The sequence below is a fragment of the Moschus berezovskii genome, chromosome 16 (genome assembly GCF_049115385.1).
Source record: "Moschus berezovskii isolate FMDL1 chromosome 16, NW_MosBer_1.0, whole genome shotgun sequence".
Taxonomy (NCBI): domain Eukaryota; kingdom Metazoa; phylum Chordata; class Mammalia; order Artiodactyla; family Moschidae; genus Moschus; species Moschus berezovskii.
In genome coordinates, this window is record NC_142475.1 from 72,131,578 (window position 1) to 72,145,374 (window position 13,797).

A 13,797-nucleotide genomic window follows, 5' to 3' on the forward strand; every position below is an offset into this window, starting at 1 on the left:
AAACCACGCACCTATGGACACCTCATCTTTGACAAAGGAGGCAAGAATATAAAATGGAGAAAAGACAGTCTCTTTAACAAGTGGTACTGGGAAAACTGGTCAGCCACTTGTAAAAGAATGAAACTAGAACACTTCCTAACACCACACACAAAAATTAACTCAAAATGGATTAGAGAGCTAAATGTAAGACCAGAAGCTATAAAACTCCTAGAGGAGAACGTAGGCAAAACACTCTCCGACATAAATCACAGCAGGATCCTCCAAGACCCACCTCCCAGAATATTGGAAATAAAAGCAAAAATAAACAAATGGGACCTAATTAAAATCAAAAGCTTCTGCACAGCAAAGGAAACTATAAGTAAGGTGAAAAGACAGCCTTCAGAATGGGAGAAAATAATAGCAAATGAAGCAACTGATAAAGGATTAATCTCCAAAATATACAAGCAGCTCCTGCAGCTCAATTCCAGAAAAATAAATGACCCATTCAAAAAATGGGCCAAAGAACTAAGGAGCCCGTTTCTATCTTACCTGAGTTTATGCTAAAGAGGTGACTCTTCGGAGACAAAAGTCCTAATTAGCTTGGGGGAGAGAGCTGGTTGCTGAAGGAAGCAAGCACACAATTAAAAGGTTGGAACTTTCAACCCCACTCCCTCTGGGGAGGAGCCTGTGTGCATGCTAAATCACTTCAGTTGTGTCGGACTCTTTGAGACCCCATGGACTGCAGCATGCATGGCTTCCCTGTCCTTCACCATCTCCTAGAGTTTGCTCAAACTCACATCCATTGAGCCAGTGATGCCATCCAACCATCTCCTCCTCTGTCGCCTCCTTCTCCTCTTACCCTCCATCTTTCCCAGCATCAAGGTCTTTCCAAGGAGTTAACTCTTCAAATCAGGTGGCCCAAGTATTGAAGCTTCAGCTTCAGCATCAGTTCTTCCAATGAATATTCAGAGTTGATTTCCTTTAGGACTGACTGGTATGATCTCCTTGCTGTCTAAGGGACTCTCAAGAGTCTTCTCCAGCACCACAATTCAAAAGCACCAATTTTTTGGCACTTAGTTTTCCTTTTGGCCCAACTCTCACATCAATACATGACTACTGGAAAAACCATAGCTTTGACGAGATGGACCTTTGTCAGTAAAGTGATGTCTCTGCTTTTTAATGTGGTGTCTTGATTTGTCATAGCTTTTCTTCCAAGTAGCAAGCATCTTTTAATTTCATGGCTTCAGTCAGCATCCATGGTGATTCCAGAGCCCAAGAAAATAAAATCTGTCACCGTTTCCATTTTTTCCTCATCTAAATTGGACTTACAAGCATGCTGTGGGAGCAGAACTCCTTTGTATGCAGGGGACATACTGTACTATCTCTTCTGCCACTGCCACCACCCTAATCCAAGCCACCTTTATTTCTTACTTAGATCATCTGTCTATGGGTCCTCTTGCTTCTATTCTTGTTTCCTACATGACAGCCACACCAAGGTTGATCCTGTCATTCTCCTTCGCTCAAACTTCTATTGGGTTCCCATTACATTGAAGATAGATCCAAATCCTTACCATGGCCCATGAAGTTCCTACAGAATCTCACCCTTACTTAGCTCTCCACACTCACAGCATCTAGGGACATAGCACAGCATCCCTGCTGTTTCTAGTACATACTGGGCATCTTTCTATCTTGGGGATCTGACATTTTCCTGTATCTTGGCATGGCTTGCTCCTGTCTGCCACTTGGGCCTCTTAACTCCATCTTCCCATGAAGTCACCCTCTATTCCCTTATTCTGCCTTTTTTTTCTCTTGATAGCACTTAACACAGGATATCACATCGTGGGTTTATTTGGTTATATATTATGTCTCTTTCACTACAATAAAAGCTCCATAAGAGCAGGTCTTTTTCATCCCCCAGTTATATTCTCAGCACCTACAATAATACCTGGCACAGAGAAGATGTTCAATGAATTTATTGCATTAAAATGTCTGACTCCAATGCTGAGAAAAGAAAATACTTAAGACAATCAGAACTTCTTTTAAAGAAAATTCCTTAAAAAGATTATCTCTTGAAAAACATGTAGAAAATGAACATTTTCCAGTAAGCATTATGCCTCTGGCACATTTACACCAGCATTATTTCCTGCCTTACATGACTGACAAAGTGCTTTGATGATTGCTGTCATGTTTTGTAAAACCCCTTTAGCTACTTGAGGGAAAACACAAAATAAATGCAAAGTAATAATAAACCACCTCTCTGTTTGGTACTCATAATATTGTACATGAGGCTTTTGATGATTTAGTGAAAAATAAAATGGGGGGTTTCTAAAGGTAAACTAATAGATCAAGTCAAAATCATTAGTCTTATCCAAGGGGCAAGCGGCCTTAGTGAGTAAACCCACTAAGATTTAAACCCATCCTGATTTAAATCTTGGAAATTCATGCCCTGATGTCTTTCAACAAGGACGACAGCCTTCTACATTCAAGGCATTCTGTTAGCTGCTACCATTATTATACCCCAATCTAATCTTTAGTCAAACAGATAAAACCTCGATTTTATTGTCTACAACATAGCTATCTCTTAATAAGCCAATAATTTCCCCCTTCTGAAAGTATACATATATATATGTATATATATACATATATATACATGGACAGAGGAGTCTAGCAAGCTACAAAGACTGCAAACTATGGGTTGCAAAGAGTTGGACATGACTGCAGCAACTGAGCACGCGCGTGTGCGCGCGCGCACACACACACACACACACACACATACATCACACTAAAATACTATAGACAAAGAATGAACAAGGAAACTGTGTGATTTAAATAGTCACCCAAAGCCAAAACGGTGTAAGTAATTAAAAGCTTACATGTGTTTGCCAGGAGTGTTTTCTATTGCCTTATGTGTCAAGACAGTTGGTCTGCCGAGCCAAGGAAGAGCTGTGTTAGTCTTTAATGTAATATTTTAGAAGTTGCCCATTCACGTGAACTTTAATTTTATTGATTTTTTTTAAATTAAGAAAAAAGCTCTCTGGGTAAATCCAGAGTTGTGGCATAATATTAATATTTGTTGTTGTTTTTCAGTCGCTCAGTTGTGTCCAACTCACTGCAACCCCATGGATGCCAGGCTTCCCTGTCCTTTACCATCTCCCAGAGTTTGCTCAAACTTATGTCTATCGAGTGGATGATATCATCCAACCATCTCATCCTCTGTTGCCCTCGCCTCCTCCTGCCCTCAATCTTTGCCAGCATCAGGGTCTTTCCAATGAGTCAAAATGATAAATTTCTAGAATTCTATATTTTGCTTTTAATATCTGATATGGGAGATAAAAATTAGTTTATCATAAGGTCATCTTGTTTTCTTCTCTTGGGAAAAACATGGGGGAAATGATTAAAGAAAACACAAAAGCTTCCATTAATTTGTAAAGAAGTTTATAAATCTCATCAGAGGGGCAAATAGAGAAAAAGTTTAAGGCCGAAGAAAGAAGGTATTTGTCTTAGTTTTCAGATTGATTTCATTACTAACAATGACACACATAAAGACTCAACTTGTCTCTTGTCTGGTAAACTAAACTCATTAAAAAATATGGTTACTATTGGCATCTATGATTTAAAAAGAAGAATTATGATTATACCCTTGTTTGCAACATTTAAGCTTGCTAGGAACTCTTGGAGAAGTTGATAACATAAATACTGGGAATAAATTTAAAAGTATAACAAAAGTCCATTTTTTGGGTAGAGTTCCAAAAATGATTAATCCTAGGCTATACTTTGTCACATTTCAATTATGAGATGCTATACTTGATGCATGTTCTTTCTATAGAAGTCACCCCCAGGATACTTTATGGCATCAAATTCCACCAAGAGCTAAAGCTTCCTTCATTTTACTTTTTTACAAATTCAAATATGAAGAAATCATCATTACTGACTGATTCCTAAAAGGGAAAAGAAGTGGAAAGAAATTACACTAATAAAAATGGGATTTCCCTTTAATCAGCTTCTTATGAAGAATAGCAAAGTAAACTTCTGATGCAAGATGAAAGTGATCACACTCTCGAGATGGCACAGGACTAAAGAAATATATGGCCAATGACTTCCTTCTCTGAGAAGCAAAGCCCGTCACCATGCTCTCTCAGGGACAAGAGCATTAGAGCACTGAGTGATGCAAAGATGCTTAATGGTCCCAGGGCAGGCGCATCGCCCTTTCTGACAGTGCTTATTTGCATATGCATGTCTCATCCCAGCAGGAGATGTGCATTCAGGGGTCCCCCAGGACAGAAACACAGATGCTCACAGGTAAAAGCAGTTCTTCATAAACTTTATAACCTCATTGCAAAACTCCAGTTGTCAGTGAACAGCTTTCCAGATTGACATCTTAAATCAAGAAAACGTCACACGTGTACAGTAACTGGCCTAATCTTTTCTGTAAATTGCTGCCTGTGGTTTTCAAAAACATAGTAAATTGCTGGCAATTGACAATGTGTCTCCCTGCATGGCTAACTTCACTTCTGCACAGTTAACAAATCAGTCTTAAATTATTCATCAGATCACCCAATGTCTAGGCTCTTCTGACTGCCATTGATTTCAGGGACCAGTAGCCTGCATGCCTTTTATACTAAAGTGAAACTCACACCATGTTCTGGGCATATAAAATTAATTGCATGTAGGAAATAACAACTATCCTCTGTCTCAGGATCTCACTTAAGGGTGAGGGCAGCTTACTACACAATCAGTGCTGCTGCTGTTCTCTGCTTCCTCGAAGCAGGACAGAGCCTTGTCGCACACTAATACTTAAAATAGCCTTAATGCCCCTTATAATTCAAATACATGGAGGAAGTGTTTTCTCCATTAATTCTACGATTAAGGACAAGTGCAAAATGACGAACTATATGTACAAGCTAAAACACGGATGGTCCATGTAGAAATGATGCCATCAAACCATTGCATTTTTGTTCTAGAAACAGGGTCAAATCAACTCTCCAGACATCCTGACCAAATTGAATTTTGGTTGCTAAAATGAGTGTGGTGATAGAGTGCTTGTTCTGAAAGGGCTCTTTAACTCCATGCCATTTTTCTTTTGGCAGCACAGAGAAGATTTTGCTGGAAGCATGTTTGTCCTTTGAAATACTTTTTGAATCACTGACTGGCTCTAAGTTAAACAGTGCAGTTGTGCAAGGAAATAGCCTCATATTTGAGGATCATATTTGTCTATTTAGGGCTCTCCTGATGGCTTAGCGGGTAAAGAGTCTACCGGCAATGCAGGAGACACAGGAGACTCTTGTTCCATCCCTGGGTCAGGAAGATCCCCTGGAGTAGGAAATGGCAACCCACTCCAGTATTCTTGTCTGGAGAATCCCATGGACTGAGGAGCCAGGTGGGCTCCAGTCTAAAGGGCCAAAGAGAATCCAATACAACTAAGAAGCGAAACGCGCAGTACGTATGCTACAGTCTGTGAAACATTCATTCATTTTGTCTGTTGACGCTCAGGAAAATTAACTCCAGACCATCTCAAAAGGATACCCAGCATTCTGGTATTTTCTCCCAGCTGTGCCTAAACAGATCATTTTCAGGCCACTGGCAGTCAGGTATAACCCGAAAGCTCCCTTGTGGTCCCTACACGACCACCTTCTACGGGTAGTGACCTTGGCTCTGATTCATGTAATCCTATGGAGTTCTCTCTCCAATATATGCTGGCCAGAGGAGAGTCTGGGAAAAGAGTACAGGATGGAGGTGGGCGGACTGACAAAAATTCATTGTAGGAAGTTGAAAACAAATAGCAGCTCAAAGCACTTTTCTCTCCAACGGTAGGTCAATAACAGCATTTGTGTCTGTGAAGGTCAGCATGGTACTTGTTCGTTCCTGAGGGTGTACAATCCCTATCCCATCTTCCTTAGGAAAACTTACCTGATCCTGGTGATGCTGTGTTCCTTGTTCTATGGTATCAGAGTCCTTTTCAACTCATTATCCTAACACTGGTTACATTTTCTTGCTATTACTCATTTAATGTCTGTCTTTCCTATGAAAAGAACATTTTAAGAGGCAGAAATAGGATGGAGCCCTAGTGCCTGGCACAGTGCTTTGGACCAAGTAAATGCTTAGTAAAACTGTCTGTACAATTATACATGATTGCTGCTGCGTCACTTCAGTCGTGTCCGACTCTGTGTGACCCCATAGACAGAAGCCCACCAGGGTCCCCCGTCCCCGGGATTCTCCAGGCAAGAACACTGGAGTGGGTTGCCATTTCCTTCTCCAATTATACATGATTGGTTGGCTATTTATTTTTACCTGCATATTTCAAGTCCTCCCAAAGTGGCTTAAACACATTTTCTAATCTGAAAGAAATCTGTGTGGGAAATTCATGGCTAATATAAAATCTCCATGGAGTTAGGGTCCCAGGCTCCTTTTTACTTTGTACTCAATTATTCTCATGCATGGCTGATATCCCTAAGGTTACCTCATGGTCTAAGATGGCTGGCACCTCTCTGGTAGCAGAATAGGGGCCCTCAAAGAAGTTTATGTCCTAATTCTCAGAGCCTGTGAGTATGGTACCTGATATAATTGACGTGGGGCTTCCCTGGTGACTCAGACAGTAGAGAATCGGCTTGCAATGCAGGAGACCCGAGTTTGATCCCTGGGTTGGGAAGACCCTCTGGAGGAGGAAATGGCAACCCACTCCAGTATTCTTGCCTGGAGAATCCCACGGACAGAGGAACCTGGTGGACTACAGTCCAAAGGATCGCATAGAGTCGGACGCAACTGAAGCGACTTAGCATGCATGCAGGGAAGAATTAGCCAGTGTGGAGACTGTGACATCAGCAGTGGCCATTACCAGTGACTGGAATAGACTAAGGCTGGCATGAGGTCAGGATCTCTGCAAACTTCACCATGAGCCCAAGGTTGGCTGTAGAAGCTGACTACGTCCTCTCTTTTCTCCCTGAGGAGTGGAGTCAAGGGAAGGGAAGAGAGAGGGGTGACCAAGGCCTTAGGCATGTCAGCTTTACTGAGGGGAGAACAGGTTTGAACCAGACAGGAGACTAGTTGTCCATGACCAGACTTGTATACAGAATCTGTTACCCAATATAATAAGGAATGGGAATAGGGTAAGAGACAGAACAGTTGGGAGATGGCTTATTCAAAGAAGCACAGTCATTTCATGACTATAATCCATTGAGTTGAGATTATAACCCAGTTATTCAATTATATTTGCATAGGCTTTGTTCAGTAACTTACTCTGCAGCAATAAATAGAGCCACTCTTGATCAAATAATATATCCATTTGTTCTTTTGACAAAAATATTTGAACTTCTACAGAAGGTTATCACACAAACTTGTGATTAAAAACTCCAAACACCGCCCAGGCTGCAGCAATTACTTAGTTATTGTGGTTTCTATACGTCATTGGACTATAACATAGCGGCAAATTGGATTTTTTGAGCAAAGGGTTTCAAAATGTTTGTATTTGATGAAATTCATGAAAATATAATACTGAGTTTAGACATGCTTATAATTTTCTTTACTGTGGAAAAGAAGCTATGGGGGAAACAATTATCTTACCACACAAAGAATGCAAAAGATGTTATATTCAGAAGTTAAGTTTATTTAGACCCAGACCAAGGGAAAAAGTATAGTTTAAGTCCATTGGAATAAGAGATGCATAACTATATTTACACTGCCTTGCTACTTTTTTAAAAAATATAAAATAATTGCATCACTTTGGGAAAGGACTCTATAGGAAACAAAAAATAAACATTTGCGAGTTTTGGGGCTTCATTTTGATTTAATGCCAAGAAGCAGATTGTGATGGTTCTTCCCTTATAAATGTTTAATAACTGGATAATAAATGTTCATCGCCACCTCAATCGTCCCTTTCTGCATCAATATTATAAACAAAAAATTCTTTCAGGACATCATGATAAGTATATACCAATATATTAGTTCAGAACCTGGAAGTTTGTTATTCTAGTAAACTGAAAGTTTATGCATTTTTCAAAGATTCTTATTGGTATAGATATGCTATTCAACTCATGAAACAGTAAAATATCATTCTCATAGTTTCAAATGTAGGTATAGTTTTGCCATGTTTCTTGGATGCTATTCCTATATCATTTGCTGATATAATATTATTCTCAAATAAAGATATTTTGTATCCTAGCTTCAGTCCTCCATAGACATCACATTTCAAGATTCTTTTGGAAAAATGTTCAAGGAGAAAGAAATTCAAAGGAAAGGATAAATGCAAGTTTAATACTCATTACTAGATGCAGTAAATTGTATTTATTTAAAGAAAGACATATACTACGTCTTTAGGGGCTTCCCAGCTATCTCAGTGGTAAATAATCTATCTGCCAATGCAGGAGATGCAAGTTTGATCCCTGTGTTGGGAAGATCCCCTGGAGGAGGACATGGCAACCCTTTCCAGTATTCTTGCCTGGGAAATTCCATGGACAGAGGATTCCGTCAGGGTACAGTCCGTGGGGTGGCAAAGAGTCAGACACGACTGCGTGACTGGGCATGCACGCTCACATACTATGTACCACTGATTTTGTTTGAAACTGCGCACAGAAAAAGAATTCTTTAGAGACATAAAAATACTCAGAATGCTTATTAAAAATAATGGAGGGGCTGTATGCAGCTGAAGGGAAGAGACAATTCTGTTTCCTATGCAATAACTTCTACATGGAACTCTGAATTGTCTAAAAGTTTCCTACTTGAATGTGCCTGACCAAACCAAAGTTAGTGGAAGAACTCATCCTTGAAGGAAAATGAATCTTGATGAGGAAAGAGATTTTTCTCAGTAAGTATAGAGGCACAATTCAGGCTGGGTAATAAGAATGAACCTTGAAAAAGAAGGATGATGTCATTGACCCTGCCAGACTGCTCGGGTGAAATATTCGACTGAAAAATCTCACGAGAGAAGAGAACCCTTGTGAGTGAATGGTGACGATTTAAGTCAAAAGAGGACAAGAAAGTGCTATTATTGCCATTTGGAGAAATGGCTTAAATTTCTTTAAAAATCAAAATATCCACAAATCAGGTACTATGGAAAACATGCAGCTGTTAACACAGGATATAAAGAAAAAAATATAGGTAGTTTTTCTTTTATGCGAAGGCAACCTGAACACAGGCAAGGAGGAGGTATCAGGGAGGGTTCATCTGTTTCTTTTTCAGGCTTCTTCCTAAGTTTTAGGAGATTCTTGATCAAAGCTCATGGTTAATAAAAGCCTTCAGAGAATTTCTTCATATTCATTTTTCACATCTAAATTATGCTCATGCACAGTAGCACACAGTCAGGATTCTAGGAAAATGTAACACACTGGAAATTCTCTAGGATCAGTAATGAGTGAACTGCATAGCTTTTTCAGGAAATGCCAGTTAGAAGAAATACTAACCTAAGTTTCTACAATTTGGAGTAATCGAAAAGATGCCTTAAGGCGTCAGTTTAATTTTGGAGGGATTAAAAACAAATACAACAAATATAACTTATCTTTCAGTATTTTTAAATGTAACGAATGAGTTGGGTTTTCATATTTGCATTCTGAATGGATGCCTAGGAAGAAAAAAATGATTTCAAGTCTTGAGACTTCCAAAGAAGCAGCAATAACTTATTAATTGTACCCTTGGTGGTCTTAAAGTACAGCATGAAAAACTGCCTTGGAGACTCCGAAGATGCATAAAGTTCCTCCCAGGGGAAGCAGGAGAGACAGCAGCAGAATCTAGCTACAGAAGTATTTCAAAAATGCTATTTACATGTTGAAGGAAAGGGTTTAATTAATCGTATTACAGCTGTGAAGTTAATATGCAGATCTGAGGTCCTAGCACAAGGGACTGTTACATACTTTTTAAACAAGTCACTCAATCCTACATATTACCCTTTTACAGCTCTTGCATAGTAATAAATATATGTCCCACAGGTTTGCAGAATGAAGATCAAGATGTCTGTTAATTTCTCACTAATAATAATGATGATGATGTTGATGGCAATTATAAGAACCACTTTTTACTGAAACCTCACAATATTCCAAGATCCTTTCTAAGTTCTTTGTATGAATTACAAGCAATTTCAACAACCTAGCATGCTGTAGCCCATGGAGTCACAAAGAGTCACACACGATGTAGTGACTAAATAACAACAACAATAAAATTGATGCTGTGGTTTTTCCTCATTTTGCAGAAAAGGAAACTGAGATTCCAGTAGATTATGAAAGTACAGGCACTTTTGGTCACCTACCCACAGTCATCCCCAATCTCACCATACAGGCACACATTTCCTAAGACAGCACAACTATCTCCTTCAAGTTGTAGAATCCAGGGAGAATGTCCAGGGAGGCCCTCAGGACCACAGGGACAAATGCATGTAGCCAAGCAAAAGGAAAATCTGAAGGTTGTGATCAGGAGTCCCCATAAGGGGCCAGAGTATGATCACTCATGGTCAGTGGGTAAACTGTTAGTTTACAAGAATGGTTCAGTAGTGCCTGTCATTGGAATAACACCCAAATCCATAAAGATGTTGTGGAAATTAAGCTGAATCTGGTGTTTGGAGAAAGATTCACCACTTTACAATGGACATTTTGGGCAAAAATCAAAATAGAGTGAGGCGTTTATTAATCTATCCAAGTATATAATTCCAAGAAATGACTTAATGAACTAGAAGGAGAGGGAGAACTCTGGAGAGCAATTATATAAAGATACACATGTGAACAAGGATTATTTTATGAAATGGGATACAACCTGGGAAAATGGCAGAGGTGCCTAGGTTTATCAAGGGTCCTTAATGCTGCTCTAGTTTTCAGAATAGATTCCCAACAGACTGGAATTGAGATTCACCTGTGGTTAGCCAGGGAGCAATGACTAGCCTTTTAAACAGGAAGAGATCAACAGAAAACCTTTAGGCCTTTTGGAATTGTCTATCTTTTTAATGATCTAGAATACTTGGTGGGCTGCTTAATGGCATTTGTATGGATCATAAAATGAGTAACTGGGACCTTATACCCACATTTTAAACTCAGAACCCAAAGAAATGAGGGGGGAAAATCCTTGATGTTTTTCAAGGATTCACATTGAAATGCATGTGAAATTCACATTCACATCATTCACATCAATGTTAGAAAACCAGTTACAAGAAATAGTTCACAAAGGTCATCTTGGGCAGTAGAGGGAAATCAACTTTTGTGGGACAAATCACTGATACTATTATTTTAATTAAAACATTTTTTTAAAAAATCACATCACATTTGAAGCTTACCTGAGTTACCATATTTGGTAACAATGCTAAATACCAAACAAACACTTATTACTGTCATTACTGGTGATACTGGTCCTGTTTTTATATTTCACAGAGACTTTTGGGATTCAGCGATTTGCTAAGGGCCCATGGTTTATAAGTGCTACAGACAAGATTTGAATGAAAGGCTTATGATTTGAAATTTAGTCTTTTTCAACACTCTATGATGCCAATTCCACAGAACAAATTTCCTCTGGTCTAATTTATTCCAAACCAGTTAACAGAGAAGAAAATAAAAGATGATTTCCATCCAGTGAAATAAAAACATGATTTAAAGTGACCATTCAAATCAAGAAACAAAATATTATGGGTTGAAAAATGCTATGCTTAACTTATTATTCACAATTTTTTATTCATAATATTTGCATTTTTAAATTACTTTATAATCTGCATGTTACAGACGATAACTGAGCACTGATTTAAGTCCTTTTTTCTGTCTTAGAAATTAGTGGTGAAATGCAATTAATAGCACAAATACTAAAGGTAGATGTTAGTGCATTTCTATGTAACTCAGTTTTAGGAATGTCATTTCTGTTCCTGAATACATCTACAAATGCAAGAAAATGATGACAAGTTCTAATTATAAAATTATTATAGTGTAGAACAATCAACTCTGAAGGTTGTAGAGAAAACCCTTCAGGGATCTTTGCTGCTTCCGTTCCATTCCATTCCGTTCCGTCGCTCTGTCGTGTCTGACTCTATGCGACCCCGTGGACTGTAGCCTACCAGGCTTCTCCGTCCATGGGATTCTCCAGGCAAGAATACTGGAGCTACATCAAAAATTCTTTATTACCCTATGGACTTCAGTGGAGCCTAACAATTCTAAAAGTCTCTGTGCTGGTCAAGGCAAATGTTTCTAAGATCTAAAACATAAATGATACTTAAAGAAAATCTGACATTATTATGCAACAATAGAATAAGTTGGCACAAAGATACTTGAAAACAAGAAACCTAGAAAAACACGTTAAAACTTTCTTATTCTTTTTGTAATTATACTGTTAAGCTTCTTCTCTAAGATTTCAAACAACAACTGCACTGGTTTATGCGAAAAATACTTAAGAAACATAACGAGAAGTTTAACCTAAGGTGCTCTTCCATTTGGGTGGTAATCAAAAGCTGGTTCTGCAAGAGTCATAATGAAAATTGTGAGCTTTGCTGACATGAGTTCTAGACAGACAGAAATAACATTTGTATCATGTTGCATAAAGACAACTCTGATTAGGATTCACAGAGGAGTCACCACACTGATGTACACAGTTGTTAGTAAACATATGCTCCCTTTAAATATAATGAATATTTCCTTCTTTCTCAAACTTTTTTCTCAGAATTAATATTCAAGCAAAGATGGCAACTTACTATTCATATCTGTTACATGGTCGGGAAGATCCCCTGGAGAAAGAAATGGTAACCCACTCCAGTATTCTTGCCTGGAGAATCCCATGGATGGAGAAGCCTGGTAGGCTACAGTCCACGGGGTCGCAAAGAGTGGGACACGACTGAGCGACTGACGGAACGGAACGGAACGGAACATGTACATTTTGGTCAATCCCTTTCCCCACTTTAAACACAAGAATGTTTAAAGCCATTTTTCACTTAATATTTGGGGCTTGTGGCCGCTGGGATGAGAGGCTTTTTAAAACAGACACGAGTATACACTGGAAGCTGAGTCCCACTGCAGCTTAACAAACTAAATTATAAGGCTATTGTTTTGGAGTTTCATTGTTATTAACATGCTCCCAAGGTCATTCTTCTCTGAATGTTATCCAAACTCTTTTTTGAATAGTATTCCATTTGTAACATTGTTTTGATTACTATATATACTTAGTATTCCATTTGTAATGCTGCTTAGGTTACTGTATATGTGCATATTTATTAGTATGCCATTTGTAATGTTGCTCTGATTACTACATACACTTAGTATTCCATTTGTAATGCTGCTTAAGTCACTGTATATATGCATATATATTAGTATTCCATTTTTAATGTTATTTAGATTGTTATATATACTTAGTATTTCATTTTTAATATATGTACACTGTAAAGATGTATATATATATTAGTATTCCATTTGTAATGTTACTTAGATTATTTATTAGTGTACTCTCTTTAAAAGTGTACTTTAAAACCATCATGAACTTACCTTAGAGAGCCCACCTACTTCCAAATAGAAGCAGATAATGAACACATTCCAGGTGACCCAGAGGGCAGTCCACACTGTATACTGGAAAGAAAGGGTGGGGAGGGGGGATAAAAAGAAGAAAAATGTGGAGATGAAAGGAATGTATATTCAATAGGTCGATAATAAAAAATTCAATAAATCTGTCTTCTGGGATGAAACAGGGCATGCTCAGAAAAGAGTGCTCCTTATGGGGTCCCCTAAGATTTCTAGAAATTAAAAATCCAATAGTTTCTACTGCTTTCAGTAGATGTCAATAAAACTAGATTTATTTTGAAAGTGCTTTGCTGGCTTGCAGATGCAAGTGAAATCCAAGTGCTGATTTGATTTCTGAGTACTAACTTTTCCAAGGATTACA

General features: G+C 38.5%; 1 protein-coding gene across 1 annotated transcript in view; it reads right to left on the reverse strand.

Moving 5' to 3' along the window:
• The window catches only part of NKAIN3 (sodium/potassium transporting ATPase interacting 3), a 563,225-nt gene that overhangs the window by 245,297 nt on the left and 304,131 nt on the right, over positions 1-13,797 (reverse strand). The window contains exon 3 of the mRNA XM_055432401.2: positions 13,404-13,484. Within this exon, the coding sequence (XP_055288376.1) occupies positions 13,404-13,484 (81 nt within the window). The remainder of the gene's footprint in view (positions 1-13,403; positions 13,485-13,797) is intronic.